The 21096-nt window shown below is 34.4% G+C and overlaps 2 protein-coding genes and 1 long non-coding RNA gene across 4 annotated transcripts in view; 2 read left to right on the top strand and 1 right to left on the bottom strand.

Moving 5' to 3' along the window:
- YTHDF3 (YTH N6-methyladenosine RNA binding protein F3) overlaps positions 1-21096 on the top strand; it is a 192140-nt gene continuing 171044 nt past the window's right edge. Inside the window, exon 1 of the mRNA XM_074201930.1 lies at positions 1-283. Within this exon, the coding sequence (XP_074058031.1) occupies positions 164-283 (120 nt within the window). The 5' untranslated portion in view covers positions 1-163. The remainder of the gene's footprint in view (positions 284-21096) is intronic.
- The window catches only part of LOC141498870 (uncharacterized), a 63181-nt gene continuing 42374 nt past the window's right edge, over positions 290-21096 (top strand). Inside the window, exon 1 of the long non-coding RNA XR_012471704.1 lies at positions 290-20628. This is a non-coding gene — a long non-coding RNA (uncharacterized LOC141498870). The remainder of the gene's footprint in view (positions 20629-21096) is intronic.
- The window catches only part of TTPA (alpha tocopherol transfer protein), a 69714-nt gene continuing 60084 nt past the window's right edge, over positions 11467-21096 (bottom strand). For both annotated transcript variants that reach the window (XM_074201936.1, XM_074201937.1), the window contains 3 exons: positions 19591-19784; positions 16364-16474; positions 11467-14088 (listed from right to left, as the gene is read on the bottom strand). In XM_074201936.1, the coding sequence (XP_074058037.1) occupies positions 13915-14088; positions 16364-16474; positions 19591-19784 (479 nt within the window). In that variant the 3' untranslated portion in view covers positions 11467-13914. The remainder of the gene's footprint in view (positions 14089-16363; positions 16475-19590; positions 19785-21096) is intronic.

Genomic DNA, 21096 nt, shown 5'->3' with positions numbered 1-21096 from the left:
GTATTTCTCTAAGCTGCCACTTCCACTGTTGTCCCTTCCCACTCCCTACACAATACAGTTGGCTTTAAGTAAATTTCAGGTTATCAAAGAGATTTTTCCATAGGCACTTCTGTGTTGAAGCTTAACTCCCAACCCAGTTCCACCCCCCAAGCCCCCCACTCCCATGATTTATTTCCCTTTTTCCTCAAGGGTAATTGTCCTAATGAAAGTTCTACCCATTCCTATGGACCAGTGCCTTGAACTGAGCTCTACCCATCCCATCCTGGAAGAAGAAGAAGGAAAGGTAAGGAGTATCATTAAATGTTTCGTTAGTTCTTGTCCTTTGTTTTCAAAGAAGACCAAAATATCTCACTATGTTAAACTCAAATTTCAATGTATCCAACAGTGGCTGATCAGACCAATACGAGCTTGGAATGCTTTACCATAGGTCAGGCACAGATAGTCCCATGTGAACACCTGGGGTGGGTATTCTAAACTTAGGGATATCATGTTTCCTTTGAGCTGCTTCTGCCTTCCTCATAGAGAGTAGCACCCTCACTGATGAGGACGCGCCATGCTGGGTAGTCAGTGTCTCCCAAGCTGTACAATCAATTCTACAGTTTTTCAGTGAGACCTTCAGGGTATCCTGGTGTCACTTCTACTGATCTCCTTGTGCGCCCTTGTCCTGTGTGAGTTCTCCATAAAACAGTTTTTTTTGGCAAGTATACATCTTGCATTCTAACAACATGACTAGCCCATTGTAGTTGCACTTCCTGTTGGAATGCTTAGCAGTTTAACTTGAGAAAGGACCTCAGTGTCTGATATCTTCTCCTGCCAGGTGATCTTAAGAATCTTCCTAAAACAAATGGAAGTGATTCAGTTTCCAGACATGGCACTGGTAGACTGTCCAGGTTTAGCAGGCATATAGCATTGAGGTCAACACAACAGCTCTATAGACCTTCAGTTAGGCAGTCAATCTAATACTTCATTTCTCCCATAGTTTCTTTCAGTCTCGCAAATAATGAGCTGGCCCTGGCAATGTGAGTGTCAACCTCATTGTCAATGTGTGCTTCCTTGGAAAGTACACAAGTAAGTGAACTTGTCCACCCCATTTGCTTCCCCATTCACTGTAATCAAGGGTTCCACAAATGGATGGTGTGATGCTAGCTGATGGAGCACCTGTGTTTTCTTGGTGTTAATTGTTAAACCAAAATTAGCACAAACAGCAGAGAATCCACCCATACTTTATGGCATTTCAGCTTCAGAGGCTGCATTGGGTACACAGTCATCTGCAAACAGAAGATCATGTGCCAACACTCCCTTCACTGTGGTCTTGCCTTGTAGCTTTTTAAATTGAAGAATTTGCCATCAGTGCTGTAGTTGACCTTGAGGTCATGATCATGATATTGGGTAAAAAAAATGGAAAAAGAAAAAAAAGAGGAATATACTGGAATGGGGTAGTGTTGGGAGCCAGGGTCTCTAAGCTGTTTGACACAGTTGAAGCAAGAAGACTCAAACCAGTCACACTGCCTGATGGAACAACATTTCCTTCTTCAATATATATATATAGGGATTCCATGCATACCAATATTTATAAGTCTATTATTGATTGCAATATTTACTCACCCTAATAATGGAATGACTATAAAGGAAGGATTTCAGAAAAATTCCTTGAATAAAACAGATTGTAAACTCTGTCCAAATTTTTTTTAGGTTTTTTTTTGCAAGGCAAAAGGGGTTAAGTGACTTGCCCAAGGCCACACAGCTAGGTAAACTGTCCAAATTTAATAGGACTGCCTCTCCCTGAGGGATACAAAAGACTTCAACATTATGAAATCTCTGGAAAACCCAACACTGGGAATTCCAAGGAGATGTCAGAATATATACAGGGAATACAGATACAAGATGGATCAGATAGAATTCCAGGGAAATTAATAGTTTTGTCCCCCTTACCATACACAGGAATATATGAAAAAGATGGTGAGAAAATAGTTAGTACAGGTGACTGATATGTGAACTCTAGCAACCTTAGTTTCATGGGAAAGAATAAAAAAGTCACAGAAATTATGGTTTCTACCAACAAGGCCTAAAAGAAAAATTGATTATTCTAAGAGTTAACGGATGGGTGGACAAGCATAAAGACCCTCACTATAGATTGTTAAGGAAGTGTATTGAAAAACATTACTTACACAGAAAACATAAAAAACTTTCCATTAAAAGAATTGCTTAACTAATAACTTTAAATGAATTAACAATTATACAATGTAGTAATAAATAAGGTAACAAATAGGTTGAGGTCATCATGGTCTGAGTTGGGATAAAAAATCAATTAACTATATGATTATTAATTAAACTTGTAATCAAATTATTAAACTTATAACCACTACATGATCAAACTTGTAACTATATGAACTATATGATTAATGATGAAAATTGTACACTTTTGTAACCAAGGAAATGATTTTAGCTTGCTTGCTTGATGCATACATGATTCTGAGACTATAAAAATAAATCCAAGCAGCTGACAGTCAACCTGCTCCCCTTTACCCCTGTGTTGACTCAACTCATTTCACGGACTCTATCCCTCCTGTCAGGTTCCAAGGACCCCGCAGAGGTTGGACCCCTGAAGGGGAGAAGAAAGGAAATGTAGGTTAAGATAAAATTATATCACCTGATGAAAGGAGGAGGGGTTGAGGAGAGAAGATAATACTTGAGCCTTATTCTTGTCTGAACAGATCAAAACACACATACTTAACATATGCAAAACTGAGTACAGAAATACATTTTACTCAACCAGGAAATAGACAGGAAGGAGAATTAGAGGAAGGGCAGATTAAAGGAGGGATTAGTTTTACACAAAACAAACTCTTAGAATATACATATATACACACACACACATATATATAATTTCTTTGTGAGATAACAAAGAATAAGAATCTGATAAGGTACCCATAAATTGGGGCATAGATGAGCAAGTTATGGTATTTAAAAGTGTACTATTGTATCACAATGTTGCCAGAGAATTGACCACCAATCAGGATTCCAGAGGACTAATGATAAAACTTTCCATCTATCTCCTGATAAAGAACTCAGAATGTAAAAGGAAACAAAAATTTTTTTGACACAAAGTAGAAATTTGTTTTAGATTGCCAGCAAATTTTGTAATAGATTTTTCTTTTATTGTGTTGTAAATATGGGGGGAGGGACCTGGGGTGGAAGGATGAGGAGGCAGATCTTTGCTGACTAAAAGTTTTTTCTTTTTTTGAACGATATTTACATGTTAATGAAAGTTTTTCAACATTCATTCACTTGCATATTTATAAGTTAGGCAATCTTCTTCCACCCTTCCCTTAGCAGCAAACAGTTTAGTGAATGTTACACATGTACATTTCTATTTAACATATTTACATAGTAATAATTTTGTGCATGAAGAATTAGGACTAAGGGAAAAGAAAGAAAATCATAGGATAGGAAGGAAAAACATAGGAGAAAGTTTTAAAAAGTAAACATAGTCTTGATTCAGATTCTATGTGGGGTTTTTTGTTTAGTTTTCCATCTGGAGGATGACAAAACAGGTTTCCCAGGATTGTTCTAGTTCTCTAACTGGCTGAGAGGAATTGCACTCATCCTAGTTGATCAATTTACAATTTTGTTAATGTGTAAAATGTTCTCTTGGTTCTTTTCTCTTTGCTCAGCATCAGTTCATGCAATTCTTTCCGTGTTTCTCTAGAGTCCAACCAGTTATGGTTTCTTATAAAACAATAATACATTCATAAACCATAACTTGTTCATTCATTCCCCAATTAATGGGCACCCCTCAATTTCCAGTTCTTTGCCACTACAAAAAGAACTGCTACAAATATTTGGAACATGTGTGACTTTCCCCATTTTTTTTATTATTTCCTCTGGATATAGGCTTAGAATTGAAATTGCTGGGTCATAGAGTATGGAAAGTTTTATTGCTCTTTGGGCGTAGTTCCATATTACTCTCCAGAATGGTTGGATTCCTTCACAACTCCACCAACAATGCATTAATGTCCCAATCCTCCCACAATGTCTCCAACATTATTTTCCTTTTTAATCATCTTAATCAATCTGATAGGTGTGAGATGGTACTTCCTAGATAATTTACACTTCTTTAATCAATAATGATCTGGACCATTTTTTCATATGATGTATATAACTTTAATTTCTTTATTTGAAAACTATCTGTTTATATCCTTTGACCACTTATCAATTGGGTAATGACAAGTAACCCTATAAATTTGGTGCAATTCTCTGTGTATTTTAGAAATAAGATCTTTATCAGAATTCCTAGCTATGAAAATTGTTTCCTAGCTTTCTGTTTTCCTTCTAATATTGGCAGCATTGCTTTTATTGGTAAAAAACTTTTTTATTTTTAATATAGTCAAAATCATCCTTTTTTATTTTAAAATATACTATATTTCTTGTTTGGTCATAAATTTCTCCCCTTTCCATAAATCTGACAGAAAGAAAATTTCTTGATATGTTAATTGGTTTATTGAATCATCTTTTTAAATTTTTTATCTTATTTTTGTATAAGGTACGAGATGTGGGTCTATGCCTAGTTTTTGCCATACTAATTCCCGGTTTTCCCAGTAGTTTATCTCAGAAACTTGTCAAACAATAGATTACTATAGTCATTTACTACTGTTTCTTTTGTACCTATTCTAATCCACTAGTCCATTATTCTATTAATTAACCAATGCCAGATAGTTTAGATGACTGCCATTTTATGGTATAGTTCTAGATCAGGTACTTTTAGATCTAGGCTACCTTTTTAAATTTTTTTTCTTCAGTTCCCTTGATATTCTTGACCTTTTGTTGCTCCAGAGGAATTTAGTTTCTATTTTTATAGCTTTGTAAAATAGGGTTTTTTGGGAGTTTGATTGGTATGGCATTGAATTAAGTAATTTAATTTGGGTAGAATTTTCATTTTTATTATATTAGCTTGACCTAACCATTAACAACTGACATTTTTCCAATTTTTTAAATCTGACTTTGTTCGGAAAGAGTTTTGTTATTGTGTTCATATACTTTCTGAGTTTCTCTTAAATGGAATTTCTCTTTCTTACTCTTACCCTTGGACTTTGCTTTTCACATAGAGAAATGTTGATAACTTATGTGGGTTTATTTTATATCCTGCTACTTTGCTGAATTTGTTAATTATTTTGAGTAGTTTTTTAAATGATTTTCTTGGATTCTCTAAGTATACTGTCATATCATTTGCAAAGAATAAAACTTTTGCTTCTTCATTGCCATTACTCTTTCTTCTCTTATTGTTAAAGCTAACATTTCTAATATTATATTGAATAGTAATGGTGTTAATGGGCATCCTTTCTTCACTCATGATTTTATTGGAAATGCTCCTAGTTTATCCCTATTACATATATTTCTTGGTGGTTATAGATAGATGCTGCTTATTATTTTATGGAAAACTCCATTTGTTTTTATATTCCCTAGTAGTTTTTAAATAAGAATGGATGCTGTATTTTATCAAAGGCTTTTTTCAGCATCTATCAAGATAATCATATGATTTCTGTTGGTTTTGTTATTGATATATTCAATTTTATTGAGTATTTTTCCTAATATTGAACCATCCCTTCCTTCCTGGTATAAATTTTACCTGTTCATGGTGTGTTATCCTAGTAATAATTTGTAATCTCTTTGCTAACATTTTTGATTTTTGCAACAATTAGGGAGATTGGTCTATAATTTTCTTTGTCTATTTTGACTCTTTGTGGTTTAGGTATCAGCACCATTTTGGTGTCATAAAAAGAATTTGGTAGAACTCCTCTTTCTCCCATTTTTTAAAAAAATATTTTAGAATTGGAATTAAATGTTCCTTAAATATTTAATAGAATTCACTTGTAAATCCATTTAGACCTGAAGACTTTTCTTAGGAAGTTTATTGACGATTTCCTCAACTTCTTTTTTCTGAAATTTGTAAATATTTTGTTTCCTCTGCTGTTAATCTAGATAGTTTGCATTTTTGTAAATATTCATCCATTTCACTGAGGTTGTCAAATTTATTGGCATAGAGTTGGGGAAATAGTCTGAATTATCTCTTTAATTTCCTCCTCATTTGTGGTGAGTTCACATTTTTCATTTTTAATATTGATAATTTGGTATTCTTTTTTAAATCAAGTTAATAAAATAAAAATGAAAATTCTACCCAAAGGTTTGTCAATTTTATTGTTTTTTCATAAAGTCTACTTAGCTTCATATATTAGATCAATGGTTTTCTTGCTTTCAATTTTATCAGTCCTTCCTTTGAATTTCAGAATGTCTAATTTGAAGAACTATGGAATTATAACAAATTCCAAGGACTATTACCTTTAATTTAGGAAAAAATATATTTTATTATCTGATCTTGCTATGTCTTATACTTTATGTTTCTTCCTTAAGGATATGATTTCTCTATCATCACATTTAATTTGGATCAATGTATACCATGAAAACAATGTAAAGACTGGCAAATTGCCTTCTGTGGGAGGTGGGGAGGTGGAGGGAGGAAAGTAAGATTAGGGGAATAATTGCAAAACTCAAAATAAATTAAATCTTTATAATTCAGAATGTCTAATTTGGTCTTTAACTGGGGATCTTCAATTATTTTCTCTTTCTAGTATTTTTTTAGTTGCATATCTAATTCATTGAGCTCTTTTTTATTTTATTCATATAAACATTTAGAAATATAAAAATTTCCCTAAAAACTTCATGGGCTGCATCTATGATGTTTCATTTTTTGGATGAAATGATTATTTGTATGATTTGTGGTTTGATCCATTCATTCTTTAAAATTAATTTGCAATTAATTTTGGTTTATCTTTCCATGGCCCTTTATTGCACGTAATTTTTATTGCATCCTAATCTGAAAAGCATGTATTTTTTATTTCTGCCTTTCTGCATTTGATTATAAGGTTTTTAATGCTCCAAGTCTTGGTCAATTTTGATATAGGTGCCATTTATGGCAGAGAAATGTATATGCTTTTCTATCCCCATTCAGTTTTCTCCAGAGGTCTATCATGTCTAAGTTTTCTAAGATTTTTATTCACTTCTTAACTTCCTTCTTATTTATTTTGTGGTTAGATTTATTTAAATCTGAGAGAGGGAAGTTGAGATATCCCCTTTATAGTTTTCTATGTCTCCTTGTAATTCATTCAGCTTATCCTCTAAGAATTTGGATGCTATACCACTTAGTGCATATTTTGTTTAATAATGATATAACTTCATTGCCTATGGTGCCTTTTAAGATGTAGTTTCTTTATCCCTTTTAATGTGATCTATTTTTGCTTTTGCTTTTTCTGAGATCCAATCACTACCAATATTTTTTTCAAGGAAATGAATGGCATAATAAATAAAATAATTTCCTGCTTTTTTATATGTAAGCATTTTTTTATATGTAAGCATTAAAATTCCATGCCACAACTGTGTTGAGTTGTAGTATTTAAGGAAGTTATGTAAAATGTCAGAGGAGGTGTATCCTTGTGTGTATGAAGGGTTGATGGGAATAGATAGAAGATAGGGTGATGGTATTGGGACAAGGTCCATCTGGTCATATCCTCCAGCCTCTTAACTGTGCTAGGTGTTAAAGTTTGTTCTTGATCTCAGAGGACTATGAATCAGGAGGGTGATTTGGATTTAATCACTTGCAAGTGATTTAGATTTAAGTAGAGCAGGACTGTACAAAGTCACCAGTTTTTTCACCTTACAGTGTCATCTGAATCCAGTGACAATATATGGATCACTTTAAGAAGTCATGGGTTCATTCTCATCCCATTTCACTCATTGTCCACACCTAAATTTAGCTTATATTCAAAGATCTTATCAGCAGTAGGAGCTATCAGGGGATAAGCTGCATAGAGTAAGAAAATTAAGGACAAGTACAAGGTTGTTGCAACTGGGCTAGATTTCTTAAGGAAACTATGCTTTAGAAACACTATCTGATAACTTAGTGGACTGAAATGTAGAGGTTATTTGTGAATTTTATTGTACTCTAGGCAAGAAGTAATTAAGTCTTTTTGTAAAAGAAGAATCAGAAATACAGGGGAAAAAAAACATGAGAAAGAAAAACTAAGTTTAAAAAAATGAAAATAGTATGCTTTGGTCCACATCTGAATGCATAGTTTTTTCCCCTCTGGATATGGATGCATTTTTCCATCACAAGCCTTTTAGAGTTGTCCTTGATCACTGAACTACTGAGAGGAACTAAGTCCATCATAGTTGATCAGAGTGTAATGTTGCTGCTAATGTGTATAATGTTCTCCTGGTTCTGCTCATTTCACTCATAAATTTTAATTGGTTTCTCCCTTAATTCCCTTCTAATCTAAGAGCCAGACATGCAAAGGATATTTTTTTTTAGGTTTTTGCAAGACAGATGGGGTTAAGTGGCTTGCCCAAGGCCACACAGCTAGGGAATTATTAAATGTCTGAGACTGGATTTGAACCCAGGTACTCCTGACTCCAGGGCCTGTGCACTGCGCCACCTAGCCACCCCCATGTGAAGGATATTGAGGATATAAAAACAAAAAAAAAGATTGATTCATTCATTCCTCATCTATAAAATGAATGCTAATACCTGTTTGGGGGTGAGGTTTGATGAAATCAGACTTAGACAAAAATGTGTTATTATCTTTGTCCTGCTTCTGAAATAAACTCTGAAAAGAAAACTGGGTTCATATGCCAAGATTTAAGACTTCAGGGAACTTGCATTCTATCAAAGTAGACATATAAGTACACACACTATATATTAAATAAAGCCAAATTATGTGGGAGGAAAGGGTTGAAAAGTCACTAATAGCTGAAGGAATCAGAAAGGCCTTGTGCAAAAGGTAATACTTATTCTGAACTTTGAAAGAAATAAGGAATTTTTTGAGGTGGAGTTAAGAATAATGCTGAAATATGAATCCAACTCTCCTTTCAGAGTTTGTTTTAGAAATTGACCAAAGACAATAACTTTTGGTTTAAGTCTGATTTCCTCCTAATTTCCCCACTTTGACCATTTTGGAGAAAACAGAAGTGGCTTGTCCATAGTTACTCAATTAAGAGAAAGAGTAGGGACTTTATCTTAGGTGTGCATATTTAAGTCAGTTTCCATTTCATCATATGTAGAAATTTATAGAGAACCCCTCTATATGAATTAACCCATCAACTTCAGATATAATATTTGTTTTAATTCACTTTAAATTTCTAGAGAAGTTATATTGTGCCTTACTTCTTTCTTATTCCTGTATCTAGGATGTTAAAGATGTGATGTCTTGAATGATGCATATATATTTTTATATATACATATATTTATAGATATCGATCTATCTATATATGTGTATGTTTGTGAATACTCATATATATGAGAGAAAGAAAGAGGAAGAGAGAATATCATGATTTTAAATAATCATGACATCATGTAGGTATTGATAATTCTGTTTATTTGGGAGATACATTGAACTATCAGCAGACACATCTTTGGTATCTAGTTATAATATCTCTTAGGGGAAAACTTTAACCTAAATAATAACCTAAATAATAATCACTAACATTTGCAAAGTGCCTTATCCTCACAACAAACCTATGTGGGATGTACTACACTATCACTGTCACAGATGAACTGAGACTGAGAACTCTCTCAGTGACTTGCTCAAGATTCATATAAACTAGTTAAGTATCTGGGACAGTTGTTCAACTAAGGGTTCTGACTCCAGGTCTAAAATCTTTCAAGGCCAGGAGGACAGAGAATACAGGTGTTTGGGTGTTTCTACAATTTTTTGATATACTGTCAATATTGTCCTAACAATTAACAGCAAGAAAACATAGAGGAGCCATTAGTCAGCACCATACCATTCAAATGAGCAAGCATCAGTTATAGCAAATGGAAAAGTTTTAAATATGTGGATTAGTTTACCTTGGCAGTCTGTTTTCCAGGTATATATATATATATATATATATACATATATATGTATATATATATGTATATGTATATGTATATGTATATGTATATGTATATGTATATGTATATGTATATGTATATATACACACATAGATGATGTTGATACATGCATTGCCAGAAAAGTTTTTAGACTGGAAGTCTACAGAACTATTGTGCTGACCTCACAGTTGTACACCTATGAAACTGGGAGAGTCTACCAGGGCCATTTTGGTAAACTAAATTCCATTTAATTGACTTCCATTTAAATTGTCTTGGTAAGATTTTGAAATCACCTGGAAGGAGAAGGTCATTTTTCAAACTAAACTGCCAAGCATTCAAACTTTACTGCAGAGAGGGCAACTCTGATAACTCTGATGGACTTTGGTCATGTTGTTTGAATGCCAAAGATATGCTTGCCAAAAAAGATTATTTTATGGAGAACTTACATAGGGCATGCAGTCATATAGTGGTCAGAAAAAGCAATACAAGGACACTCTCAAGAGCTCTCTTAAGAACTTTGGTTTTTGGAATGGGAGACACTGGCATGGGACTGCCCAGCATGGCATGTCCTCATCAGTGAGGGTGCTGTTCTCTGTGAACAAAGTAGAAATGAAGTGGCTAAAAAGAAACATGAGTTGAGTAAATTTAGAGAACCCACCACCCCAAGTGTTCACATGGACTATTTGTGTCCGACCTGTAGTAGTCTTTTGAGTTTGGATTGTTCTGATCACTTACAGTCAGAACACTGAAACTTGACTCTAATATAGTGATGTCATTTTGGTCCTCTTTGAGAATGATGGAAAACCACCAACCAGTTTTCTGAAACAAATTTAGGTATTTTTTGAGTTGATGTTGTTAAAGTCACTTCCTGGTAGGACACCTGTACAATTATCATTTGATTTTATAAAGGAAATACAATAATGGGAGATTTTATTTATTGTTAAAGAGGGTTGATTAAATCATCAAAGCCAGAAATTAGGACTTTTTTAGAAAATTGTCAAGAGATGTTAGAGTGAGGAAGAAAGAGATTAAGTTCTGTTTTGTACATGTTAAATTTGAAATTCTTGGGAGACAACTAGTTCAAAATGTCAAACTTAGGAGCTGGATGAGGACTGGACATAGAGATCTGGGAGTCATAGAAATTGACCACATTAGTTCCTATGGGAACTAAAGAGACTACCTGGAGTGTTTGTGGGTTGGAGGGTAGAAATAGTGAAGGGGCAAAGAGAAAGTCTAGGAGAATGCCCACAGTTGGGGGGTGGTGAGACATAAATAATGGATGACTTGGCAAAAGAGACTGAGAAGGAATAGTTAGGTAGGAGAACCACAAGAGAGAAGAGTGTCACAACAACTTGTTAGTTTTCTCTTCAACAGGGTCTAGAGGTAAAGAAGAGAAAATGGGAGAATATAACAAGGGATTTACAAATAATAGTAATAACACTTATGGTATACTTTAATTTTTATTAATAATAATATAAATGCATATATATCTGTACATATACATGTAATATATTACATATGTAATATTATTTGAGAGTCAGGGTGAGGAAGGAAATTCATGATGATTTGAGGTGAGGCATCCTGTTGAGAAGATAAAAGAAGGGGTGATTTAGGAATCTCAAGAAGAGAAAAGTTTTAAATTGTGGCTCTTTGTAGAGAAGGAAGATTAATTGAGATTAATTAACATAAATTTGCAGTGTTGCCCCTCAGCACAATTCAATAGCATGTGAAGAAAGATGGTGAAAGAAATTCAAGTTTGGGAGTCATGACAGAAAGACACAAAGATAGATTTGAGAGTAAAGAGTAGATTTTGGAATATGCTATTTGGGGAATGTGGTAGTAAAGAGAATTTCTTTACTCTAGGTGAAGTTTCCCTTATCCCCCACCCAAAATAAAACCCCAAACTCTGTTTATCATTAAATAAAAAAAATACCTTGTAATCCCCAAAATACACCCAAACTGAAATGGGGAAAAGTGGTTGCATTTAGCTGAGCATCAGAAAAACTTAATTACTTTAGACTTAAAAATTTTGCTGTCATACTTTTTTTTCTGCTGTATACCCTTTTTCCTGGTCATACTTCTTGATTTTGTTTGCAGAAAAACTATTTCTTGAAAAAAATGCCTTGTATAAATATGTTTAAAGAAAAAACCCAATATACCATAGTTTACATGAAATATATTTATTTTCTCATGAACAATGTCATTAAAACAAATAAAAAATTAACTTTTATAAAGTTTAGTACTTAACATAGTTATCTTTTAAAGGCACTTCTGAAACAAATATCATTCACTGATTTTAAATATTTAATCAAATGACTTTAAGAAGATACCTTGTATGTCCCTTGTATTCTAGAAAGAAAATTTTGTGATAAATTTCCTTCCTAGAAATGGAAGCAGAAGAAATAGAATAATCAGAAAGCAACTTCCATATGCTAAAGCAAAATTAAATGCCTTTTTAGAAAAGGGATTAATTACATTCCTATGAAATTGGCCCTTATGGATCACTGTCTGGGCAGAGGGGCTTGCTTAGCTCAATGAAACTTAGAGTTACTCAATGTAGGTAAGACAGATAGATTAAATCAATCTTTGCACATAAATTTGAAATTATATACATTTTTATCTACACAATGTGTGTATAAATATATCTGTAGACACTACTGTGATTAATTGTGAAATTTATTGGTAGAGGGAATTCTCATACAGAGAGTTTCCCCATGGTAATTTTTGATGTATCATAAACTAAATTCATGGCAATTTTCTCATTCAATGAATACCATGATACATTTTTTAATGTTAAAAAGAGATCTGTATACTTGAAAAAGATAGGAACAATGCATAAAGACCATAGAAATAACTAATTACATGGCATCAATATCAGTGTCACCTAATTAGACTATTTTTCTTATATTGGGGGAAAAAACTATATATCCACTCAATAGGATCATATTACATTATGAGTACTCTTATGAAATGCAGATCTAACACTTTTTTCCTCCATCAAATTAAAGATGCAAGTAAAAAATGACAAAATAGCATATGTAGAACCCTATATTATAAATTAAAATCTACATTAAATATGAGGGCTGAGTTGTTCTCTTCCTCTGATGTGTTCTTGCACATTAGGAGTAGTGGAAATTGTACATCTTAAGTACCTGTGATTATTTTTCAAAAGTCTTATTATTATGTAGTTAGGGAAAACACAGACACACACACAGACACACACAGACACACACAGACACAGACACACACACATCAGGATTAGAAAACTATTAGCTATATATGAAGCATTTCCCACATTTTTTTCTTTTCAATACCAATGTACATAGTTTCACACAAGTTGATATATGATGCACATGAATACATGATACTCTGTCATGCTTCAGCTAAAATATTGCATTGTGCAAAGCAGTTAAACTGCCATTTCCCTGAGATGAATTCCTCCTTTTCTTTCCCTGTCTTTCTGGCCTGAGGAAGCAAGTTCATACATCACAAGTCAGATTCCAAACTCAGTTGTTTCAATAATCAAACTGTCTTTTGTCATAGGTGAGTTTTCACTAGGCTTTCTTTTGAAAACCTACTCTATATATTCCATTGAATTGGGAATTGACTTCATATTGTTTCAGTAACTAAAGGAATATTTCTTTGGAGTATATTCTAAAGAAATGCAATTTACCTGCAATGAAGGTCAGTCTTGTCATGTCTAACTTTGATCTAACTTATCCAAGATTAAGATGCAACAATTTACCTTAATACTTTCTGAGATCCAATATTTGTAATTTTCAAAAAAATTAGTATAAAATACAGTTTAAAAAATTAAAAAATGGAAAATATCCATATTTGTTCCCACTTAAAGTGCTTTCACATTCTGAGGTTCACATTTTCAAAGTTTTCATTTGAAAGAGATCATTATTCCAAAGAGCTATCATAGAAAACTATTTCCCCAGGATTTGAATTAGTAAAGCCTATTTTATGATTTCTCTTATGATAAAGTGTTACTGGACATCCTGAGAAATGCTATGAAGATAATCTTCAGAGTTCATTATAAAATCTTTCCATTCTTGGCAAAGGTCCTCCATGGAACATGCCTCACCACCATACTCTACAGGTAGAATTTCTGGAAAATGCTGGGATAAGCTTTCTTTATAATTGCTTCCATGCAGATGAATCTGAAACAAACAACAGTTTTACTCCTATTGCCTTTCTCCGCCTTTGTCAACATACAAGAAATAAATGAAAACCTATTTCTAACTGAAAGTTTGTAACATAGAACAGGGATTCTCTAACAACTTGAAAGAGCTGTGATTGAGTTTGGATGTCATTATATTAAAGAATGCATCTTTCCGAGTTTTTCATAATACAAGGGTTACAAGACTCTCAGGTTTGAACCTAGTTTGACTCTGACCTCAATCCCTACAGAAGTTAAGTATAAAACACTTGAATATTCATTATTCATACCATCTCTGTGGAATCCTTACAACCATTTTCATGGTTATAATTATGGGGAAAGGGGAATAGACATTTTTTTTAGGTTTTTGCAAAACAAATGGGGTTAAGTGGCTTGCCCAAGGCCACACAGCTAGGTTATTATTAAGTGTCTGAGACTGGATTTGAACCCAGGTACTCCTGACTCCAGGGCCTGTGCTTTATCCACTACGCCACCTAGCCCACCCCATCGTTCCTCTTATTAAAGGAAAAAAAAATACTCTAAAATTAAACATTTTAGTTTGACTTTCTGATGTACAACTGATTCTTAGTAAAGTTAAGTACTCTATTCAATAAATACTTGTAATCATGCAAGTTTATGCACATATTGTGCATATATCTAAAGTATATTATGCTATGAATAATGTCTTTGAACCTTTTCTTCCTTAGGGTCAATTAGAAATAAAGAAAAAATTATCATGAGTTAAAAATCTGAAATACTTCAATTTTATAAATCAAAGTTCATCACATTGATGAGTCATAAAAATTAGAAGGCAAGGAAAAACTCCAATAAGGCTGAGTTTCATTATTATGAAAGAACTAAAAGTCCAGTGCTAAGTTCATTCTGTTGGAAGAATAAGGTTCTCCTCAAATTTCAAACATGTTCTTGACGTGTTCTTAAATATTAAAATTAAAATGATTCTCTGAAATTGGCTCAGGAAAGCCTAAGTAAGAAAACTAATTTGAATTTGAATAAGAAAACTGGATTGAAAAGCTAAATTGATTGGCTAAGAGGGAGAAAACTGGTTGCATTTTATTTCCTCCTTATTTTGAGTCTCTCATAGCATTTTCTATCTACTGGGATATTTTCCTTGATTAAGCACATTTTTATTTCCTGATCTTTGGGTTTTCATTCTTCATAGATTGATCAGACTACATAATGATCTTCAGGTATGCAAAAAATTAAAAAAACCTGATGGTAACAAGTACTTCTCAGTTACATAAAACATAAAAAATGGGTTCTGTCTTTACAAAGAATGATTTTAAGTTAAGTTCCATTGAACATTTTTAACCAGTGAGACATTATCTTGAAGTACTATGGCAGCATGATTAGTAGCAAATTACTTAATCATCCTGGGTCTCATTTTTCTCCATCAGTAAAAGGCGAAATAATGGTATAGATGAATTCTAGCTTTTAACTCTAAATCAGTGATATTATGATTGCAAAGGAAGGTAATAAAAAAATAATTAGTGGTCTTCAAAAAGCAGAGATATTGTCACCATTAGGATTTTTTTGAATATTGAACTGCCTAATCATGTAGGAATTCAGGTTTTCCCATAACTGACCATCTTGCCTATATTTTGGCCTTCTTCCTTGTCCTCCTCATCCTTTAACTATGTCCCTGAGATTGTGGGCTCTGATAAGATGAACTTTCACCTCCTTCCCTGGAACTAGACCTCTGCATCATTTCCTATGCATTTCTAAACCAGATCATTGACTTCTTCTTTAAGTTTATGAAAAAAATTTTTTTAATTTTTTCTTTTAATTTTCTGTAATTTTCTATTTCATTTTATTTTGTCACCTTTGACTTTGATTTGTTGAACTGCTAAGATTTTTCTCCTTTACTGCAACTGAGACAAATATACCTTATTATTGCCTTCTAATTTTTATGAAAAAAATCAACATTAGTCGATTTCAGAATATTTAATAATGATAAATAGCTAGCAATTAAATAGAACTTCGATATTTACAAAGCACTTTCTACATAGTATCTCATTTGATTTTTTACAACAAACCTGTGAGGCAGATACTATTACCCTCATTTAACAGATAAAGACACCAGACCTGGGAGAAGTTAAATGACTTGAATTACAAAATCATTATAAGACAGGATACTCATGTCTTTCTGACTTCAATTCCAATACTTTATAACCTAGGTGCTGAAGATCCAAATAGATGCAATGAAAGACCATAACTTCTATATCATCATAGAACAAATGATTTTAAATATTACTTACCCTTTGCTTAATTTTTTCAGTCAGGAAAGGTTTAATCAGAGAAAAGACTGTATGGAAGATTATAGGCTCATTTATCAAATGGATACCACGAACTTTTAAGGGGAAAGAGTCCTTTAAAAAAAATTTAAATGTATCAGCACAAAAGTGTAACTATTAAACACAATTTTATTATGTATTTCTTTAGTATAGTCATTATACCCAAAGCCAAATCAGAATTCTGATTTTCTAAAAAATATTCATTATTTATAAAAGTTTGTCTGATTTACAGATAAAAGTAAACAAACAAATAGGCAAGGAATTTCATACAGTTTAATCTATATGAAAAATTATGAAATTCACATAGATACATAATAGAACCCCAAAATATATACATCTTAAAATTAGTTTGAACAAAGTTTTTCATTATTCATTTTAGACACTTGGCACAAGTTTAAAAGGGGCAGTTAGGGGATATAGTAGATAGATCATGGGGCCTGGAGTCAGGAAGACCTGAGTTCAAATGTGGCCTCAGACAGTCATTAGCTATATGACCTAAGCAAGTTACTCAAGCTCTGTTTACCTTAATCCATTGGAAAAAGAAATGGTAAACCACTCTGGTATCTTTTCCAAGAAAACCCCATGGGATCATGTAGAACTGGACACAACTATTAGGCTGATCAATAATAATAAATTAAGCTATTAGTACCAGATTTTAAACTCTGATGTGTGTATGTGTATGTGTGTGTGTGTGTGTGTGTGTATACATACACATATATACATATACATATATATGTATATACACATACTTCATTATGTCCTTCAAATCAGCTTCTGATCTAAATTAAGCACCTACTGTATAAGAAGCAATGTGCTGGGTTCTAAAAATGAAATAAATGGTCTTGTCCACAGCCAACAGTTTTACTAAAAGTTATGATATTTGAGCCATTATGTGCATCTTTGGATATATGGGTTTCTTTTGATTTTATAGTCAGAGACATCTATTATTTTCTTGGAACTCATTTATATGGTTAAATTGATTCCCCTATTTGGGGAATTCTTCTGTTCAAAGTGACTCCATTCCGGGATGGGAGTGGCCTTGGATTTTTCACCTTTCCTACAACTTCCTCCTTCCCTCAGCTTCTGGTTTCCAGCTACCTGATCTTGCCCATTGATGTTGGTGTGACAGGAAATGACATGTTGAAGTTAGAGGTCACACACCTTGGAAGGACCAGTATGTAGCTTACCCATCAGAGGATACCCGAATCCCAGGTGCTGGACCACTCCCCAAGTGCAACCCTTTGTCCAAACCACTTACAGAAGTGCATTTAAGAAGAAGCGTCACCCCTCCTTGGGCTCTCTCTCCTCAGGACTTTTACCTGCAAGGATGACTGACTATCCCTCTCTCTCTTAGGCCATATGCTCCAGACTTAGACCTCTGGAGCACCATGGGCCCCCATGCCATGTGGCCAGACTAAACCAGTTCTAGTGGTTGTCTATCCTTTCTGTTTGTTTTTCTCTCTCTCTCTCCTTATCTCTGTCTGTCTCTTTCTCCCAAGCAACCTCTCCTACCCTTTTGTGATTCACTTCTGTCTTCAAGGTATCTGTTGCTTCTCTGGGGAGGAGAAAAAGTTTTTAATCTGAGCAATTTTTAAATCCCAGGGAACACATGAATTCATTCACTATTCAAGGCCTCTCAATCTCTATTGGAGACCCCAGTTTTCATACACTACAAAGTGACTTGACCAAGGTCACACAGGTGACTGAGAACAGATTTGAATTCAGGCCCTCCTGACTGCAGGGCTAGTACCTTATCCACTGTGTCACCTAGCTGCCCTCCTTTCAAAGGAGGTACACATTGACAATGAAGTTAACACATGCGACAGAGTTAGCTCAGTATTTATAAGGAAGGCTCTGAAAGAAAGTATGGGAGAGAGGTATTAACCTGAAAATAAGGCCTCCAGAGCCATTGTGCTAACCTCATTGCTCTATACCTGTGAAACCTGAACAGTCTACTAGTACCACATCAGGAAGCTGAAGCACTTCCATTTAAATTGTCTTAGGAGGATTCTGAAGATCACCTAATCCTGAGGTCCTTTCCCAAGCTAAACCACCTAGCATTCCAACATTACTTACAGAGAGTGCAACTACAGTGGGCTGGACACAATATTAGAATGCCAGATGTACGCTTGCCCAAAAAACTATTTTATGGAGAACTTACAAAGGGCAAGGGCTCACAAGGGGGTCAGAAGAAGTGATACAGAAACACCCTGAGGATCTCATTGAAGAACTTCAGAATTGATTGTACAGCTTGGGAGACCCTAGCACAGGACTGCCCAGCAAGGCGTGCCCTCATCAATGAGGTGCTGAGCCCTATGAGGAAGGCAGAATGGAAGCAGCTCAAAGGAAACATGACATCTATAAGTTTAGAGTACCCATCTCAAGTGTTTACATGGGCTTTTTGTGCCCAACCTGTGGCAGATCATTCTAAGCTCATATTGATCTGATCAGGCAGTCAGACCCACTGTCATTTGTCTCAAACCCAATGATGTTGTTTGGTCATTTTTGATAACAAAGGACAAGAACCAACCACATGGTACAAAATTTACAAGGCTTAATGAGATGACTACAAAAATATTTTAAAGATCCAATAATGTGAAAGCTCATAGCCTGAGCTTTTGTGTTTGTTACATGTAAGCTTCAAGGGCAATTAGCTTGTTTCATCACACTGCATCAATGGTTGAAGCTTCCCAATTTGCTTTACTTCACTTTATGATATATAAAGTAATCAGTAGGGGCAGTTAGATGGCACAGTGGATAGAGCACAGGTCTTGTAATCAGGAAGACCCAAGTTTAAATCTGGTTTCAGACACTTAATAATTACTTAGTTGTTTGACCCTGGGCAAGTCACTTAACCCTATTACCTTGCAAACCCCCCTCCCCCACCAAAAAGGCAATCAAAAGAAAGAGTAAGCAGGTTGGAGAAAAGACTATTTCTTATTTAAGTTTGATCCAACATAGTATAGTGACTAGAAGGCTCTTAAGTCCCTCTTTAAGTCTCAGTTTTCCTAAATATAAAATGGAAATAATAGTAACTATAGTATTAATTCAGTTTTCAGAAAGGAGATCATTTTTATACTTGCCTTCTACTAAATTAAGTCCAGTGATAGTCACAATTGTCACCAAATGTAAGCACTGATTGGAAATATTACACCTGATAATCAGAATTAGAAATTTTGGATTAAACTTACTGTTAGCACAGCAGCAATCTTCTTGGAAACAGATGGACTGATTTGAAAGGCATGAGAAAACTGCCATCCTTCCAGATCAAAGATAGCTTTGATTCCATTCCGTTGGGTGTCCACCTCCTTAACAATGAGCTCTGATGTGATCAGACTTACACGAAATACATCATAAGCTGTGTAAACCTTTGGGTCCCAATGTACTGAAAATAAAAACACCGTATTAGAGATTTTAAATTACATGAGAAAAGAAATAAATAAATTGTGCAAAGACGACTGTCAAAAAAAGTCAGATATAAAGGATGAATTATGATAAGCTCAATGATGATAAGTCTTTGCACAGTATCTTATATTTGTGATACTGGACCCCTCTGTGTTCCTCAAACAAAGCACCCCACCTCCCAACTGCAAGCATTGACCTGGAATGTTTTCCCCTCCTTTTCTACCTCCTGGCTTCCTTCAAGTTCTAGCTAATAATACCCTTTTAAGATAGGTATTTCCTGATCCTCCTTAATGTTCATGCCTTCTCTCTGATGATTCTCTCCAATTTGTCCTGCACATATCTTGTTGGACCTAGCTGTTTCATGTTGGCCTCTCTAATTAGACTTGGAGTTTTGGGGGAATAGAGATGGTCTTTTGCCCTTTTTTAAAACCCCAGCTGCTATCACAACTTAATAAATGCTTACTGATTTATGACTATCTCAGCAAGATCCATGGCTACAGTTCCACAAAGGAATGGAACATATAGCATATACTGTGGACCCAGGTAACTGGGATACTGCCTTTATTTCAATCCTGAGGATATTTCATAAATGTTTGCTTAGACCTGGGCCCTTGCTCTTATAAGAAAGGTAAGACTATTGGTACTTAAGAATTTCTTTCTTTTCTTTCTTTTTTTTTAAGGTTTTTGCAAGGCAAATGGGATTAAGTGGCTTGCCCAAGGCCACACAGTTAGGTAATTATTAAGTGTCTGAGACTGGATTTGAACCCAGGTACTCCTGACTCCAAGGCCAGTGCTCCATCCACTGCACCACCTAGCAGCCCCTGGTACTTAAGAATTTCAATAATAAATGGAAAATTCAACCTACCTTCTACTATTCACACTATCCTTCAGACTCCTAGCTACATACTTGCTGCAACAAAGGCACATCTGGAAAAGACTAGGCTTACAAAAGCTAGAATACTCTCTGGGTGATGTTTTGGATGGGATCCATGATTTGAACCTCACTACTTACCAGATTCCCAGGTGACTCAATATTCTTTTCCTGGGTCCAATGCCCCAGTACACATACATACATACATACATACATCACATACATGGGCATGCATCATTAGAAGTGAGGGTAAGTACAACGTGAGTCAAGATCACAAAATTCAACTCTATGGACCCTAGGTGTAGGTTCAATAAATATGCTGTAGGAGAATTTGGCACATCATTAAAAAAACTCTTACTTTACATTTTGCCTATTAAAATATTCTGAAACAAATGCTAATTCCTTCATCTAGGGGATTATC

This window comes from Macrotis lagotis, chromosome X, assembly GCF_037893015.1.
Source record: "Macrotis lagotis isolate mMagLag1 chromosome X, bilby.v1.9.chrom.fasta, whole genome shotgun sequence".
NCBI lineage: Eukaryota > Metazoa > Chordata > Mammalia > Peramelemorphia > Peramelidae > Macrotis > Macrotis lagotis.
The sequence above is the reverse complement of the archived record's forward strand: the minus strand, read 5'-3'. Positions and strand labels throughout refer to the sequence as shown.